Below are 16,963 nucleotides of genomic sequence, written 5' to 3' on the forward strand. Positions count from 1 at the left end.
TCTAGGTTCCACATATATGCGTTAATATACGGTATTTGTTTTTCTCTTTCTGACTTACTTCACTCTGCATGACAGTCTCTAGATCCAACCACGTCTCTACAAATGACCCAATTTCGTTCCTTGTTATGGCTGAGTAATAGTCCATTGTATATATGTACCACATCTTTATCCATTTGTCTGTCGATGGGTATTTAGGGTGCATCCCTGACCTGGCTATTGTAAATAGTGCTGCAATGAACACTGGGGTGCATGTGTCTTTTTGAATTATAGTTTTCTCTGGGTATATGCCCAGTAGTGGGATTGCTGGGTCATATGGTAATTCTATTTTTAGATTTTTAAGGAACCTCCACACTGTTCTCCATAGTGGCTGTATCAATTTACATTCCCACCAACAGTGCAAGAGGGTTCCCTTTTCTCCACACCCTCTCCAGCATCTGTTGTCTGTAGATTTTCTGATGATGCCCATTCTAACTGGTGTGAGGTGATACCTCATTGCAGTTTTGATTTGCATTTCTCTAATAATTAGTGACGTTGAGCAGCTTTTCATGTGCTTCTTGGCCATCTGTATGTCTTTTTTGGAGAAATGTCTATTTAGGTCTTCTGCCCATTTTTTGATTGGGTTGTTTGTTTTTTTAATATTGAGCTGCATGAGCTGTTTATATATTTTGGAGATTAGTCCTTTCTCCGTTGATTAGTTTGCAAATATTTTCTCCCATTCTGAGGGTTGTCTTTTCGTCTTGTTTGTAGTTTCCTTTGCTGTGCAAAAGCTTCAAAGTTTCATTAGGTACCATTTGTTTATATTTGTTTTTATTTCCATTTCTCTAGGAGGTAGATCAAAAAAGATCTTGCTGTGATTTATGTCAAAGAGAGTTCTTCCTATGTTTTCCTCTAAGAGTTGTATAGTGTCCGGTCTTACATTTAGGTCTCCAATCCATTTTGAGTTTATTTTTGTGTATGGTGTTAGGGAGTGTTCTAGTTTCATTCTTTTACATGTAGATGTCCAGTTTTCCCAGCACCACTTATTGAAGAAACTGTCTTTTCTCCATTGTATATCCTTGCCTGCTTTGTCATAGGTTAGTTGATGATAGGTGTGTGGGTTTTTCTCTGGGCTTTCTATCCTGTTCCATTGATCTATATTTCTCTTTTTGTGCCAGTACCATACTGTCTTGATTACTGTAGCTTTATAGTATAGTCTGAAGTCAGGGAGCCTGATTCCTCCAGCTCTGTTCTTCTTTCTCAAGATTGCTTTGGGTATTCGGGGTCTTTTGTGTTTCCATACAAATTGTGAAATTTTTTGCTCTAGTTCTGTGATAAATGCCATTGATAGTTTGATAGGGATTGCACTGAATCTGTAGATTGCTTTGGGTAGTACAGTCATTTTCACAATGTTGATTCTTCTAATCCAAGAACATGGTTTATCTCTCCATCTGTTTGTATCATCTTTAATTTCTTTCAACAGTGTCTTATAGTATTCTGCATACAGGTCTTTTGTCTCCTTAGGTAGGTTTATTCCTAGGTATTTTATTCTTTTTGTTGCAATGGTAAATGGGATTGTTTCCTTAATTTCTCTTTCAGATTTTTCATCATTAGTGTATAGGAATGCAACAGAATTCTGTGCATTAATTTTGTATCCTGCTACTTTACCAAATTCATTAATTAGCTCTAGTCATTATTTAGTAGTGTCTTTAGGATTCTCTATGTATAGTATCATGTCATCTGCAAACAGTGACAACTTTACTTCTTCTTTTCCAATTTGGATTCCTTTTATTTCTTTTTCTTCTCTGATTGCTGTGGCTAAAATTTCCAAAACTATGTTGAATAACAGAGGTGAGAGTGGGCAACCTTGTCTTCTTCCTGATCTTTGTGGAAATGGTTTCAGTTTTTCACCATTGAGAACGATGTTGGCTGTGGGTTTGTCATATATGGCCTTTATTATGTTGAGGTAAATTCCCTTTATGCCTACTTTCTGGAGGGTTTTTATCATAAATTGGTGTTGAATTTTGTCAAAAGCTTTTTCTGCATCTATTGAGATGATCATATGGTTTTTCTCCTTCAGTTTGTTAATATGGTTTATCACATTCATTGATTTGTGTATATTGAAGAATGCGTGGATTCCTGGGATAAACCCCACTTGATCATGGTGTACGATACTTTTAATGTGTTGTTGGATTCTGTTTGCTAGTATTTTGTTGAGGATTTTTGCATCTATGTTCATCAGCGATATTGGCCTGTAGTTTTCTTTCTTTGTGACATCTTTGTCTGGTTTAGGTATGGTGGCCTCGTAGACTGAGTTTGGGAGTGTTCCTCCCTCTGCTATATTTTGGATTCTGTTTGCTAGTATTTTGTTGAGGATTTTTGCATCTATGTTCATCAGTGATATTGGTCTGTAGTTTTCTTTCTTTGTGACATCTTTGTCTGGTTTAGGTATGGTGGCCTCATAGAATGAGTTTGGGAGTGTTCCTCCCTCTGCTATATTTTGGAAGAGCTGGCAAAGGATAGGTGTTAGCTCTTCTCTAAATGTTTGATAGAATTCGCCTGTGAAGCCATCTGATCCTGGGCTTTTGTTTGTTGGAAGATATTTAATCACAGTCTCAATATCAGTGCTTGTGATTGGTCTGTTTATATTTTCAGTTTCTGCCTGCTTCCGTCTCGGAAGGTTGTGCTTTTCTAAAAACTTGTCCATTTCTTCCAAGTTGTCCATTTTATTGGCATATAGTTGCTTGTAGTAATCTCTCATGATTCTTTGTATTTGTGCAGTGTCAGTTGTTACTTCTCCTTTTTCATTACTAATTCTATTGATTTGAGTCTTCTCTCTTTCTCTCTTGACGAGTCTGGCTAAAGGTTTATCAATTTTGTTTATCTTCTCAAAGAACCAGCTTTTAGTTTTATTGATCTTTGATATTGTTTCCTTCCTTTCTTTTTCATTTATTTCTGATCTGATCATTATGACTTCTTTCCTTCTACTAACTTTGGGTTTTGTTTGTTTTTCTTTCACTAGTTCCTTCAGGTGTAAGGTTAGATTGTTTGAGATTTTTCTTGTTTCTTGAGGTAGGCTTGTATTGCTAAAAACTTCTCTCTTAGAACTGCTTTTGCTGCATCCCATACGTTTTGGATCATTGTGTTTTCATTGTAATTTGTCTCTAGGTATTTTTTGATTTCCCCTTTGATTTCTTCAGTGACCTCTTGGTTATTAAGCAGTGTATTGTTTAGCCTCCATGTGTTTGTGTTTTTTATGTTTTTTTTTTTTCCACTGTAACTGATTTCTAATCTCATAGCGTTGTGGTCAGAAAAGATGCTTGATATGATTTCAATTTTCTTAAATTTACCGAGGCTTCATTTGTGACCCAAGATGTGATCTTTCCTGGAGAATGTTCCGTGTGCCCTTGAGAAGAAATTGTAATCTGCTGTTTTTGGGTGGAATGTCCTATAAATATCAATTAAATCTATCTGGTCTATTGTGTCATTTAAAGCTTGTGTTTCCTTATTAATTTTCTGTGTGAATGATCTGTCCATTGGTGTAAGTGAGGTGTTAAAGTCCTCTACTATTATATTCTTACTGTTGATTTTCTCTTTTATAGCTGTTAGCAGTTGCCTTATGTATTGAGGTGTTCCTATGCTGGGTGCATATATATTTATAATTGTTATATCTTCTTCTTGGATTGATCCCTTGATCATTATCTAGTGTCCTCCCTTGTCTCTTGTAACATTCCTTAGTTTAAAGTCTATTTTATATGATATGAGTATTGCTACTCCAGCTTTCTTTTGATTTCCATTTGCATGGACTATCTCTTTCCATCCCCTCACTTTCAGTCTGTATGTGTCCCTAGTTCTGAAGTGGGTCTCTTATAGACAGCATATAGATGGGTCTTGTTTTTGTATCCATTCAGGGAGCCTGTGTCTTTTGGTTGGAGCATTTAATCCATTCACATTTAAGGTAATTATCGATATGTATGTTCCTAGTACCATTTTCTTAATTGTTTTGGGTTTTTTTCCGTAGGTCCTTTTCTTCTCTTATGTTTCCCACTTAGAGAAGTTCCTTTAGCATTTGTTGTAGAGCTGGTTTGGTGGTGCTGAATTCTCTTAGCTTTTGCTTGTCTGTAAAGCTTTTGATTTCTCCCTTGAATCTGAATGAGATCCTTGTAGGGTATAGTAATCTTGGTTGTAGGTTCTTCCCTGTCATCACTTTAAATATATCGTGCCTCTCGCTTCTGGCTTGTAGAGTTTCTGCTGAGAAATCAGCTGTTAACCTTATGGGAGTTCCCTTGTATGTTATTTGTTGTTTTTCCCTTGTTGCTTTCAATAATTTTTCTTTGTCTTTAATTTTTGTCAATTTGATTACTATGTGTCTCGGCGTGTTTCTCCTTGGGTTTATCCTGCCTGGGACTCTCTGCACTTCCTGGATTTGGGTGGCTATTTCTTTTCCCAAGTTAGGGAAGTTTTTGACTATAATTGCTTCAAATATTTTCTCGAGTCCTTTCTTTCTCTCTTCTCCTTCTGGGACCCTTATAATGCGAATGTTGTCGCATTTAATGTTGTCCCAGAGGTCTCTTAGGCTGTCTTCATTTCTTTTCATTCTTTTTTCCTTATTCTGTTCTGCAGCAGTGAATTCCACCATTCTGTCTTACAGGTCAATTATCCATTCATCTGCCTCAGTTATTCTGCTATTGATTCCTTCTAGTGTATTTTTCATTTCAGTTATTGTATTGTTCATCTCTGTTTGTTTCTTCTTTAATTCTTCTAGGTGTTCATTCTTTAATTCTTCTAGGTCTTTGTTACACATTTCTTGCATCTTCTCTATCTTTGCCTCCATTCTTTTTCCAAGGTCCTGGATCATCTTCACTATCATTATTTTGAATTCTTTTTCTGGAAGGTTGCCTTTCTCCACTTCATTTAGGTGTTTTTCTGGGGTTTCATCTTGTTCCTTCATCTGGTGCATAGCCTTCTGCCTTTTCATCTTGTCTATCTTTCTGTGAATGTGTTTTTTGTTGCACGGGCTGCAGGACTGTAGTTCTTCTTGGTTCTGCTGTCTGCCCTCTGGTCTCTTCTATGTATTTCTTTTTAGCCAATATTCACAAAAGTTGTATAGAACTGGTATCACTATTCCCACTTCAAACATAAGAAACCAGGTTTCAGGAAAGTTAAATAGCCTTTTTCCTGGTCAATTCTTTGATTGCATCTTTTGTTTCTTCATAAACGTCACACAATTGTTTTACAATCTAGTTTTCCTAATTCCAATCGGCGAACTTCTTGGGAGTTATAAATCTGATGTTTGTTGTTTCTGCTGACTTTCATTCATGGTAACCAGTTTCCTCGTGTTATTTGGTGATTTTTGTTTGTAAGCTTATATTTGATTAAACTTAATACATGGGAGTCCTTTAATATCTAAATTGAGGTTGCTTTCCCCCAGAGATAATTTGGATTTTCTTAGGAAGCAAGGGAGATTCCTATTGAGGAACACCATAGCTCCTTCAAGATGCCCAGCTGATACTTGAGTCTCTAGTTCAGCTGTCCTACCTTGTGGCAAACTACCTCAGCTTCTCTTGAACCTGGGGCTGATAGTGTTATCTGCCCCTTGACTTATAAGGTTGTTTACCATTCATTATTTTTGTTTTGTCTCATTGTATGCTTGCCCTAGAGCTTTCTCTTGCTTTGTGAGCAGTGCTTTAAAAGGTATACTTATTGTAGTTTATTCAGGATCTAGTTCTATTAAAACAGGAGGAGGGTGTCATCCTGGTAGAAGTGGCAGTGAGACAAGTATTTTTCTATCGTACCTAACTGAGTGAATTCATTATTCATTCAAACATTCATTTATTCACAACATATTTGCTGAGCACCTACTGAGTGCCAGGGTCTATGCTAGAGCTTTCAACTAGAGCTGAAAGTAAGTTTCTGAGCTTAATAGTTTATGTGAATATCTATATATCTTTTCAGTAGTTAGAACCATATTTTTCTTAAGACATATGTGAATCATTCTGAGTCCCATAGAAGTAAGAAGCATCAGTTACTGAAGTTTAGGATATACAAGAAGATCATTTAAGTAAGAATCCTAATAATAATCAAAATACTTTTAGAAAAAAACATGACAGCTCCTACCCAGTAGCAGCTTATTAATGATTAAGATGCCTGTAAAGTACTTGGATATTCTTTGAAGAAAATCAGTTGATAAATACAAAACACCAACCACATTCTAGTGTGCATTTTGTGCCAATCATGTTAGAGTTAGAAAAGCAAATCCCAGGGTATCATATTTCATAGGCAATCCATTCATTCAAGAAGATTTACTGGTGCATCAAGTGTGTTCCAGAACAAGAAATAACCTGCCCTTGAGAATTCCACACTCTAGTATGAAAGACAAGCAAGAAAATAAACAATTAGAATACAGTGTGCTATATATATATCAATATATGAAGTTTTATGACTGAGTTTACTTCATTGGGGACAAAGAGGAAACGCAGTGGTAAACTGACGCTGCTCATAAACTCAGTCATGGTTAGCCCATGGAAAAATGATGTCTTTGCTCCTCTTACCTCTTCTGTTGTTCTTCCTGATACTGTTGCTTTATTTTAACTTCATTTTCTATTGCTTCTTTTATCCTTTCCTCTAATTGCTTCTTCCCCAAAATACAAGTGTCTGTGAGACAGACTTTATGAGCATGTTCTAATTTCTGCTGCAGATCCAAAATCTGAAATGAAAAGAGTTTGCAAATAAAACTTTGAGTGTGACCTATTTTCCAATTAGGGAAATACCATATAAAACACAAGCAGTAGTGCTAACATAAAAATCTCAGCTAAAGTAAAGAGTGTAACTAGATTTTTTTAATTTTAGAATTAAATTACTTAATTTTTGCAATATGTAATACATTCATATAATTTAGTGTACGTGGGTAAACTAAGCTAGAGTGACAAGTCTCTTTCCCATCCTTATCCTGTCTTCCTTCCAGTTTTCCTCCACCAAATAGGTAATCACTGGTATTAATTTCTTATGTACTCTTCCAGAGATTTATTTATGCACATTTAAACAAATACTATTCTCCCTCATAGAAACATTTTTTACACACATGATGGTATATTACATGTACTTATGCACCTTGCTTTTTTTATAGCAGTACACTCAGTGATTTTTCCATATTATATATAATATATAGAATTTTCTTCTCTTTTACAGCTGCATACCATTCCACTGTAAGGATATACCATAACTTATTTAACTAGCCCCCTACTGATGGACATTTAGGTTGATTCCAATCTTTTATTATTCCAAACAATACTATTACAAACAATGTTTTTAGAATAACTTATGAGATGTGTATTTTGCTAGGGCAAAGGTTATGATTATTTGTTTGTTTGTTTAACAGATAATGCCAAACTGTCTCCAATTTACACCTCTAACAGCAACATGTGAGAGTGTCTAGTTTTTCCATGGTGTGGCTAAATTCACGAATAAGTATCTCAAAACAAAATAGAAGTCTCTTACAAACCAAGTACCTATTGGCATACTGCCTAGCACCAGTAGTACATTCTTTTTTCTTTTTAAAAATATTTATTTATTTGGCTGTGTCGGGTCTTAGTTGGCAGCACTCGGGATCTTGGTTGAGGCATGCGGGACCTTTTGTTGCGGCTCTCGGGCTTCTCTCTAGTTGTGGTGTGTGGGTTTTCTCTACTTGTGGCATGTGGGTTCCGGGGCGCATGGGCTCTGTAGTTTGTGGCATGCAGGCTCTCTAGTTGAGGCGTGTGAGCTCAGTAGTTGTGGCATGTGGGCTTATTTGCCCCACGGCATGTGAGATCTTAGTTCCCCGACCAGGGATTGAACCTGTGGCCCCTGCATTGGAAGGCGGATTCTTTAGCACTGCACCACCAGGGAAGTCCCAGTAGTGCATTCTTTAATGCTCTGGTAGAACTAAGAATAAGATTTATGAATTTGAAAGAGAGATATATGATTTTATTTTAGAATTTACATGTTAGACTAAAAGTGTCATTAAAATTTTCTTGTTAGATCTCCTTTTAATTTGTTTACATAATTTTTATAAACCCTTATGTCACCTAAAATTGTGACTAGTATGTAGTAGGTGCTTAGTAAATATTTGGCAGATGTATAGTTCTCAGCAGAATTGCTGTTCTCCCTCTATTGTATTCCTGATGCAACAACAAATCGTTTACAATGGTCTGGCACCATGTTCCCCACAGACGTTCAGTGGATGCCAGTGAATGGCAGTCCTCTTCTAAGAGAAGGGCTTTCTGCATTAGCCCTAGGTCTCTGCAGAGCCCACTCACCATAGGAGAGGTGAAGATGTAGAATGATTCACGGGCAATGGCAGTGGGCAGCCAGTTAGCTGAGGCCAGCTCAAGTTCCTTTGAGCTGCCGCATTTAGTTCTGCCTAGGGCAAATGCTTCCTTAAAGATAGCCAATCTTAATTCCACAGGTGAAAGTATTGTTCCATTGGCTTCTCTGTCAAGGGCAAATGACAAACTTTTGAACCCACCACCCAATTTAAGAAACAGAACATTTCTGATATGTTTGAAGTCTACTCTGTGACCCTCTTTGATCACTCCCCTTCCCTCCTCACCTGAGAAAACCAATATCTTGAATTTTGTGTTAATCATTTTCTTGCTTTTTCTTTTAATAATATGTATTTCTATATGACTCAGTTGTTATTTTGTACTATTTTGACCATTATATTAATGGAATCATACTGTGTTTTTGGTGATTTGGTATTTATTCAATATTGTATTAACTACAGCAAGTACCTAGAGTTCATTCGTTTTCACTGTTGTATGCTATTGTGTAAATATGCAGTTTACCTCTTCTATCTCATGTCAGTGAACATTTGGGTTGTTTGCAACTTTCTGCTGTTTGGAACAATGTTACTATGAAAATGATTGTATTCCCGTATACTGATATATATGCTCAGTAGAATAGTTCCCCTAGTGTTTATGCCTAGTAGAAGTGTTGGGTTGCGCGGTATATACATCTTTAACTTAACTAGATCTAATGCCAAATTGATTTCTGAAGTGTTTATACTAGTTTACTCTTCCAGCTGCAGTCAGAACATGCATTCCTGTTGCACAAAATCCAGTAATAATATTTAGTATGTCTAAATTTAAAAATTTTACTAATCTTTATCAATTTTACCAATTACTTTTTTTTAAAGTAATAACATACATATGATAAAGTACACGTATCTTACATACTCAATGAAGTTTTACTTATATAACCACTTCTTCCAGACCAAGATAAAGAATACTTCCAGCACCACAGAAGATTCCCTCATGTCCCCTTCCATACCCCTCATAAAGACATTATCCTATCACCATGGCTTAGTTTTGTCTATTCTTGAACCTCATGTAAGGGAAATTACATAGTATGAACTCTTTTGTGCCGGCTTCGTTAGCTCAACATTGGGTTTTTGAGTTTAAGCCATATTGGTATCATCTAATTTTGATGTTTGTTTTATATTTATGTGGTTTGATGAAATATTTTTTATGTAAGATTTGACTCAAACCCACAGATCAAAACGTGCAAGTGTGACATACTACTGCCACCTGGTGTTAGGCAGTCTAAAAGGCAGGGGCGATATTTCAAAATGGTTCATTTCACAACACTCATCCCTCCAAAAGTTACAAAATAAAAATCAAATAAACGGGCAATCCAAATGAGAGGAGAATAGGTCCTTTAAAATTTGACTTAATAATATAAAGTATAAATAATATACTTTATAAATAATATAAAGTCCTTTGGTCTCAATTCTTTAAGTTCATGTTATAGCTTTAATGAAATTTACCTTTTTGAGTTCATGTAGTCTTAAAAAACACATGATTTACTGGAACCGTAGGAGCAGGTGACATCAAAAGAGGAAAGCAGGGGAGGGTGAAAAAACCCCTAGAATTCTATCAGGTTTGCACTGTATCTATTTTTTAAAATCCTTAGGGAAACAGGATTTCAGTAGTAGTATCCAGTGCATGTTATTTACTAAGTGTGAGGATAATTACCTTTTCCTCTGCATCAGCAACTCTAGATTTCTCCTGAGCCAGCTTTTCCTGTAGGTTGTTCTGTGATTTAATGCTCTGAGCCTGTTTAAGTACTTCCAGCTCCAGTTCCTTGATTTTCTGCTGACAGTGCTTCCACTCAGCCGTGAGTGAAGAGCACATCTTTGCGCTGTCTAATAACTTCTGCTGGGCCTGCTTGAGTTCAATTTTGATCTAGAGGTGGGGAATAAATAAAAGTGACAAAAATAAGCATGGAGTGAATGTGAATGTAAGCTAGAATAAGCAGCTTTCAAGGAAGTGTAGTCCCCCAAGAGCTGACAAATACCAACGTCATGTGGCTGATTACCTCTCTGGAGCTGCTCTGTGTTAGTAGGGTTTGCCAAAGTCTATCCAGCCAGATGGCAGCTGGACAAAGGAATTTACTTAAGGGTCTCTACACATGCATGGTCTAAAGAGTTTCCATCCTTTTTTTTTTCTAGTCTACTCCAAGCCGGCTTTCATTCCCACTACTTCAGTAGTGCCAAGAGCACTACTGACCTTCCCTGGCCAGAATTTAAGTCCAGTGGACAGCTGACCTGTTAGTAGCAGTTACTCCATCCATCTCAGAAAGTTCTCCTCTCTTGGAGTCTGTGATACCCACCTCTCCTAGTTTTCACTTACCTCTGCTGTTGCTTCTTGGTTTCTTTTGTAGACTATTCTAGTGCACTCAACTTCTAAACATTATTGGACTATTCTAGGCCTTCCTAGAGAGTAAAGCATTCTCTCTCTGTTCATTCTCATGATTTAAAAATACCACTTTTATGCCAATATATAATGGAAATGCCAAAATGGAACTCCTTGATTCTGCTTATGTCTCCAAAAGCGTTCTTCTCTCAGTCTTTCTGATTTCAGTAAAGGAGGCCAACATCCAACCTTTTGTTCAGGCCAGTGACCTGAGAGCCATCCTTGAGCCTTCCTTTGCCAAAGTGAGCCTATTCAGCACATGCTGTCACTCTACCTCTACAACACATCTTGCATCAATCCATTTTCGTCATTTCTGTCACCACCCTTGCTAGGTCATCATCATCTCTATCCTGGGCCATAGCAATAGCACTGGTCATGCCAGTTCCATTTTTACTCCCTTCTAATCTGTTCTCCACACTGCAGCCAAAGTGTTCTTTTAAAAACATAAATTGAACAACTTGACCCCCGTTCCTGCTTAAATCTTTCAGTGGCTTCCCCATCACTCTGAGAACATATCCCACCAGCATGCCTGGCCTCGAATGATGTGGCCTTTGCCAGATTAAAATCATCCTGTTAATCCCCCTTCTTCCACTGATCTCCTGTCCCACTGGTTTCTATTTGGCTTTTATAATGAATAGAAGAAGAAACAAAGAAACTAAAGAAAAGAAGAAACTGAGTGTTGGAATATTTGGTGCATTGGATTGGTTCAGGATTATGAAACTTAAACTTATTATAAATAGAAAGGGCATATAGGTTTCATAATATATTATCCACCTACTCCATAGGCCAAGAAAGCTAAAGGCCTCTGAGATCTATGATCATTGGTCTTAGAGACAATGCTCAGCATTTTGGTAATGCTGGTAATGATGAAATAAGATGACAACACTGGAGCAAACACTGTTATGGCCAATGACATGTGCATCTAGAGTGGCTTCTTAAGCTTCAGATTGGGACATTTAAGCACCAGGAAGAGGATTCAGTACAGTGTCTCAGTATTGGTGGTGGCAGAACCACTCTCAGCCTGAAGCTCTGCAAACCTATAGCATTCTTCTTGATATTCCCAAAGTGGAAACAGGTGATATGGCCATAAATCACAGAAATAATAAATAAATTATGGTATTTCCTTACAGTGGAATACTCTACTGCAAAGAAAACGAATGAACAATGGCTATACACCACAACATGGATGAATCTTCCAAACAAAGTAGATCATCAGAAGACAGATACAAGGTGTGTATACTGATTGATTATATTTATAAAATATTCAAAAGCAGGCAAAACTGAACCATACTGTGTGGAATTCATACATAGACGGTAAAACTATAAAGTAAAGCAAGAGAGTAATTACTTAAATTAGTGGTTCCTGCTAAGATGGAAGGAAATGGGATTATGGTGGGAAAGAGGTATGCAGGGGCTGCTGGTATGCAGACAATGTGCTATTTCTTGTCCTGGGTGGTGGTTACATGGGTAGTCACTTTGCAACAATTCATTAAACTGTATATTTATGTTTTGTGTACTTCCTGAGTGCTATATTTCACAATAAAAAGGTTTAAAAGCAACAAATAAGTATTCTGGTTTCTTAACCAGTCTTATAAGTACGCCTAACATTAGCCAGAGACCCAGAGTTCGATTACCTCTGAGTGGATTTTAAAAAGTAATCTCTAAATTGGCAAAGCTGAGGTTCGAAAATGACCCCAAATTGAGGAAAGGGATAATACGGAAAGATAACTCTACACAGGAAAGACAAAAACAGACCTGGGTTTAAATTCGGACTCCACAATTTGTTAGCTTTGCCACTTGAACAGTTTTTTATATATGTATGTATATTTATTTATTTAATTTATTTTTTTAGTTTTTTGGCTGTGTCAGGTCTTAGTTGCAGCATGCAGGATCTTTGTTGAGGCATGCGGGATCTTTCGTTGCGGCGCGTGGGCTTCTCTGTAGTTGTGGCGTGCGGGTTTTCTCTTTCTAGCTGTGGTGCGCAGGCACCGGAGTGCATGGGCTCTGTAATTTGCGGCACACGGGTTCTCTTGCTGAGGCGCGCGAGCTCAGCAGTTGTGGTGCGCGGGCTTTAGTTGTCCCGCGGCATGTGGGATCTTAGTTCCCCGATCTGGGATCAAACCCGCGTCCCCTGCATTGGAAGGCAGATTCTTTACCACTAGAACCACCAGGGAAGTCCCCTGAACAGTTTTCTCATCTATAAAATGTTCACCTTTCAGGGTTGGGAGGTTTATAAGAGATAAAGTGGACAAACTGTCACTATAAGGTAGTTGGCTATTGCATATGACTCTGCGTAAATGCCTGGCCCAAGGGACCAGCCAAAAGAATGATGTCTCATTACTGAAATGGCAAATAATTTACCCCACCATGAAGGAGATTTAAAACAGAACAAAAAATATCTTCTCTTTTTATCAAGCTCTCATTTACCCATCCCTGAAGGACTCGTTCATTAATCAACAAATATTTATAGGGTGCCAACCATATATAAGATGTCATGATCTGTTGTTATGGTCATTGTGCCTTGACAAAGATGTAGCATTGCTTGAGTACGCTCATAGTAGACAGTTAAAATGATCTAAGAAAGGTGTTTGAAGGGAAAGGTAAAAGGTTGTCTTGAAATGTGAGAAAGATTTGGAATTTAATTTAAAACTACAAAGGCTTGGGGCTTCCCTAGTGGCGCAGTGGTTAAGAATCCGCCTGCCAATGTAGGCGACACGGGTTCGAGCCCTGGTCTGGGAAGATCCCACATGCCGCGGAGCAACTAAGCCCGTGCGCCACAACTACTGAGCCTGTGCTCTAGAGCCCGTGAGCCACAATTACTGAGCCTGTGAGCCACAACTATGGAAGCTCGCACGCCGAGAGCCCGTGTTCTGCAACAAGAGAAGCCACCGCAATGAGAAGCCCGCGCACCGCAATGAAGAGTAGCCCCCACTCACCACAACTAGAGAAAGCCTGTGCACAGCAACGAAGACCCAACACAGCCAAAAATAAAAATAAATAAATTTATTTAAAAAAATACAAAGGCTTGAGGGAATATGATCAAATTCAAAAAACCATGAAGGGTGAGAAGTTTATCCAAATAATCCTAGAATTCCCAAAAGGGCTTCCTTTGAAGTTCGAAATAAATGACTATTTGTTTTCCTCCATATCTCCCCTACTAGACTGTGAGCTCCTTAAAAGTAGGGACCTTTCTTAATCCATTTTTATGTCGCTTTTTGAATAAGGTCATTGATCCTGCTACACTAGGGGTGGCAAACTTTTCGTATAAAGGGCCAGATAGTAAATATTTTAGCCTTTGTGGGCCATATGGTCTCTGTCAGAGCTACTCATATCTGCTGTGGTAGTGCAAAAGCAGCCGTCAATAATATGTCAACAAACAGGTATGGCTGTGTGCCAATAAAACTTTATTTACAAAAATGGAAGGCAGGCAGGATTTGACCCATAGGTCAAAGTTTGCTAACCCCTGCACTAGGGGATAAGAACTGTGTCTGTTTTGCATATCATTAAACCCTCAGTATTGACAAGAAGGCCTGCCTTGTGTAGGACTGATGCTCAATAAATATTTGTTGAATGTTGAATTCCAGAATCTTAGATAGGGGCTTATATTAGGTTCCTAGTATATGTTTACAGAATTGAACCACAATTAAAAGAAAGTTCTATTTTACATGGTGGTTCAGTTTGAACATTTTTGTGGTTCATAAAACTTACTCTTTTTTTTTGGCTGCACTACATGACATGCGGGATCTTAGTTCCCTGACCAGGCATTGAACCCATGCCCCCTGCAGTGGAAGCATGAAGTCTTAACCACTGGACTGCCAGGGAAGTCCCCTGTGTTTCATAAAATTTAGATGAATCTGTGGATGGCAGTTCTATATAGATTATTTTAAAACAAGCATGTTTAGGGGATGTTCCCCCAAATTTTTGATGCACTCATGTCAGGAAGAACAACTTTGCTCTCTCATGATTTGTACCTTGGTGTAGTTGATATTTGATTCAACCAATAATAATGAATGCATCTATTAGAGACTAATACATCCAGAGATAGAACTAGGGCAGTACCACCAGTGATTTAGTTCAGGTCATCGAAATTTACTAAGTGCTAAAAGGTCTAGGTAATGATTTCAAAAGACTGCGTAACTTAAACCTTTTCATATTTACAGGTTGACAGCACACACAGCCTTTCAGCAGCAGAGAAACCATTGAGCTGTGTACCTACTCGGTAGGGAGAAGTTAAAGGAGGGAGTTACCAGATAGCTCACATTGTCTACCCATCTGGGGACTCTGTCGTGAATTATCAAGTTGAGGAATTTTGATTCCTTTATTCCCAGGGTAAATTGAGCAACCGAGACTCTTAAATGAAGGATACGCCCACTGGAGTTACCTTAATGCTTTCTTCCTGAAGTAAGCTGTTATGCTGCTTTAAGTCCAAGTTCTTTCCTCGTTCATATCGAAGCTCCTTTTCTGCTGAGTTGCACAGAATCTGGAGCCGGTGCAAATTCTGGCGAAGTTGCTGTAGCTCCTCTTGCTGCTGGTATTTCAGTTTTTCTCCAGATGATGGATACTAAAGCAAACGTTTTACAAGGGGAACATGGACAATTTGAAAGAATGTTGGTAAAACATGGGTTCCAGCTGTCAGAATGTGATTATTCACATGTAAATACTTTTGGAGTTAGCTTAACTACAGCCAATTACTCTTTTACATGTATTGCTAGTTGTACATGTTCATATAGTTTAACTCCTGTTATATTAGAGTGAAAATATTGAAGAAGTTATGTGAACAAAAGTAATTAAGCATAGAAAATTAACTTTCTTATTTTTCATATTAATGAAGGGGAACAGAAGCGTGGGCAGTTTTAGAGCAAAACATGCTTTAAATAGGGAGTTCAAAGAGTCAACATATTAAGATGCAGAGTGTGAACGTGTATGTGGGTTGCATGTGCGCACGTGCGCATAGTGTCTGTTGGCAAAGGGGAAGAGAACATTTAGCGAGAGATACTAAATTACCAGGTTTCCTCATCACTTTCCTTTCACTCCCCAGTGATTCTCCTTCGGTTACTCCTCAACAACACACTCTCCTGCCAGGTCTCTCTGGCACAATAAAACTCCCGTGACCAAAGGAGGAGTTATTTAGATTTTCTGAAAGGTAGGCACACACAGCCATGCTGAGAAAGAATTCAACCTTCTCCAGTTCAATAGATAAGATACTGTCTGTTTCCTGAGTCCTGGTCCAGTGTGCTTCCTGTTCATGACATTCTGAAAAGCCCACGTCATTATTCTAGTTTACCTTGCTTATAACAGAATTGCCACACTGAATTCCCCAAGTCCTGTTAGCCCTTCAGTTCCTGTCTTGGTTTAGTCAGAAAGGCAATCTAGATCCAATTTGCTTGTCTTAAGAGCTGCAAGTATCTAAGATCCCTGGTTAGCTCGCTATGGGTAAATGCATGGTTCATCTACACATGTTCAAGTGATATTTATTCATTATTATAGAAGAATACCTAATTGACATTCTGATTTTACCCAGTAGTCTTGAAAGTTTGGTTTAATGTAAATGTATCCCCAAGACTCAGATCTATTTTGGGGGGGGGGTGGCTATTACATCAAAGTTTTGGAGACTGCAAGCCTAAGGGCAAACCACAGATAAATTCACCAAGATAATCTAAGACATACACCCTGGGAGGGCTTTTGGGAGCCAGCTTGCCACCCTTCCTTAGAAAATTAGCTTGACGTGAGGACTATATGCTTTCTTTGAGTTTCTCAGCAAGTGGAAGCAGATGACAAAACTGTTAAAAGGTCAGGCTGTAAAGGAGACAGACCAGGTTCCACCACAAAGTGTCATTCTAGGCCAATTATTTAGGCTCTCTAAAGCCTCAGTTTTTTCATCTATAAAGTGGCAACAATAGTATTTCTGCCTCATTGTATTGCTTAATATACACAGAGTATTAAGTATAGTGCCTAGAGCATAGTAAAAAAATGTGAAACTACATTTTAAACCTATAAAATTAAGATAATTAATGGTGGTTCAAATATGTTTCAAGAATAGTGGGAAAATAATATCTAGAACTCAGCTACTGTAACCTCACCAGGAATACTGTTGAACAACAGAAATTAAGCCCTCAAAGGCCATCAGCAGCCACAAATGATGTCACAAAACACATATGAACAATATAGCTCACATAGTCACTCATAATAGAGGCTCTCACAGTTTTTATCCTACATATTTGCCATTTATGAGCATTCTTTAAAATTTGGTGTCTGGG

The 16,963-nt window shown here is 38.0% G+C and overlaps 1 protein-coding gene across 5 annotated transcripts in view; it reads right to left on the reverse strand.

Annotated features, from left to right (window-relative positions):
- CCDC30 (coiled-coil domain containing 30) overlaps window positions 1–16,963 on the reverse strand; it is a 156,535-nt gene that overhangs the window by 42,074 nt on the left and 97,498 nt on the right. For all 5 annotated transcript variants that reach the window (XM_082387700.1, XM_082387699.1, XM_082387698.1 and 2 more), the window contains 3 exons: window positions 15,088–15,267; window positions 9,987–10,196; window positions 6,528–6,682 (listed from right to left, as the gene is read on the reverse strand). In XM_082387700.1, the coding sequence (XP_082243826.1) occupies window positions 6,528–6,682; window positions 9,987–10,196; window positions 15,088–15,267 (545 nt within the window). The remainder of the gene's footprint in view (window positions 1–6,527; window positions 6,683–9,986; window positions 10,197–15,087; window positions 15,268–16,963) is intronic.

This window comes from Balaenoptera borealis (genome assembly GCF_965194805.1).
Source record: "Balaenoptera borealis genome assembly, chromosome: 1".
Classification (NCBI taxonomy): domain Eukaryota; kingdom Metazoa; phylum Chordata; class Mammalia; order Artiodactyla; family Balaenopteridae; genus Balaenoptera; species Balaenoptera borealis.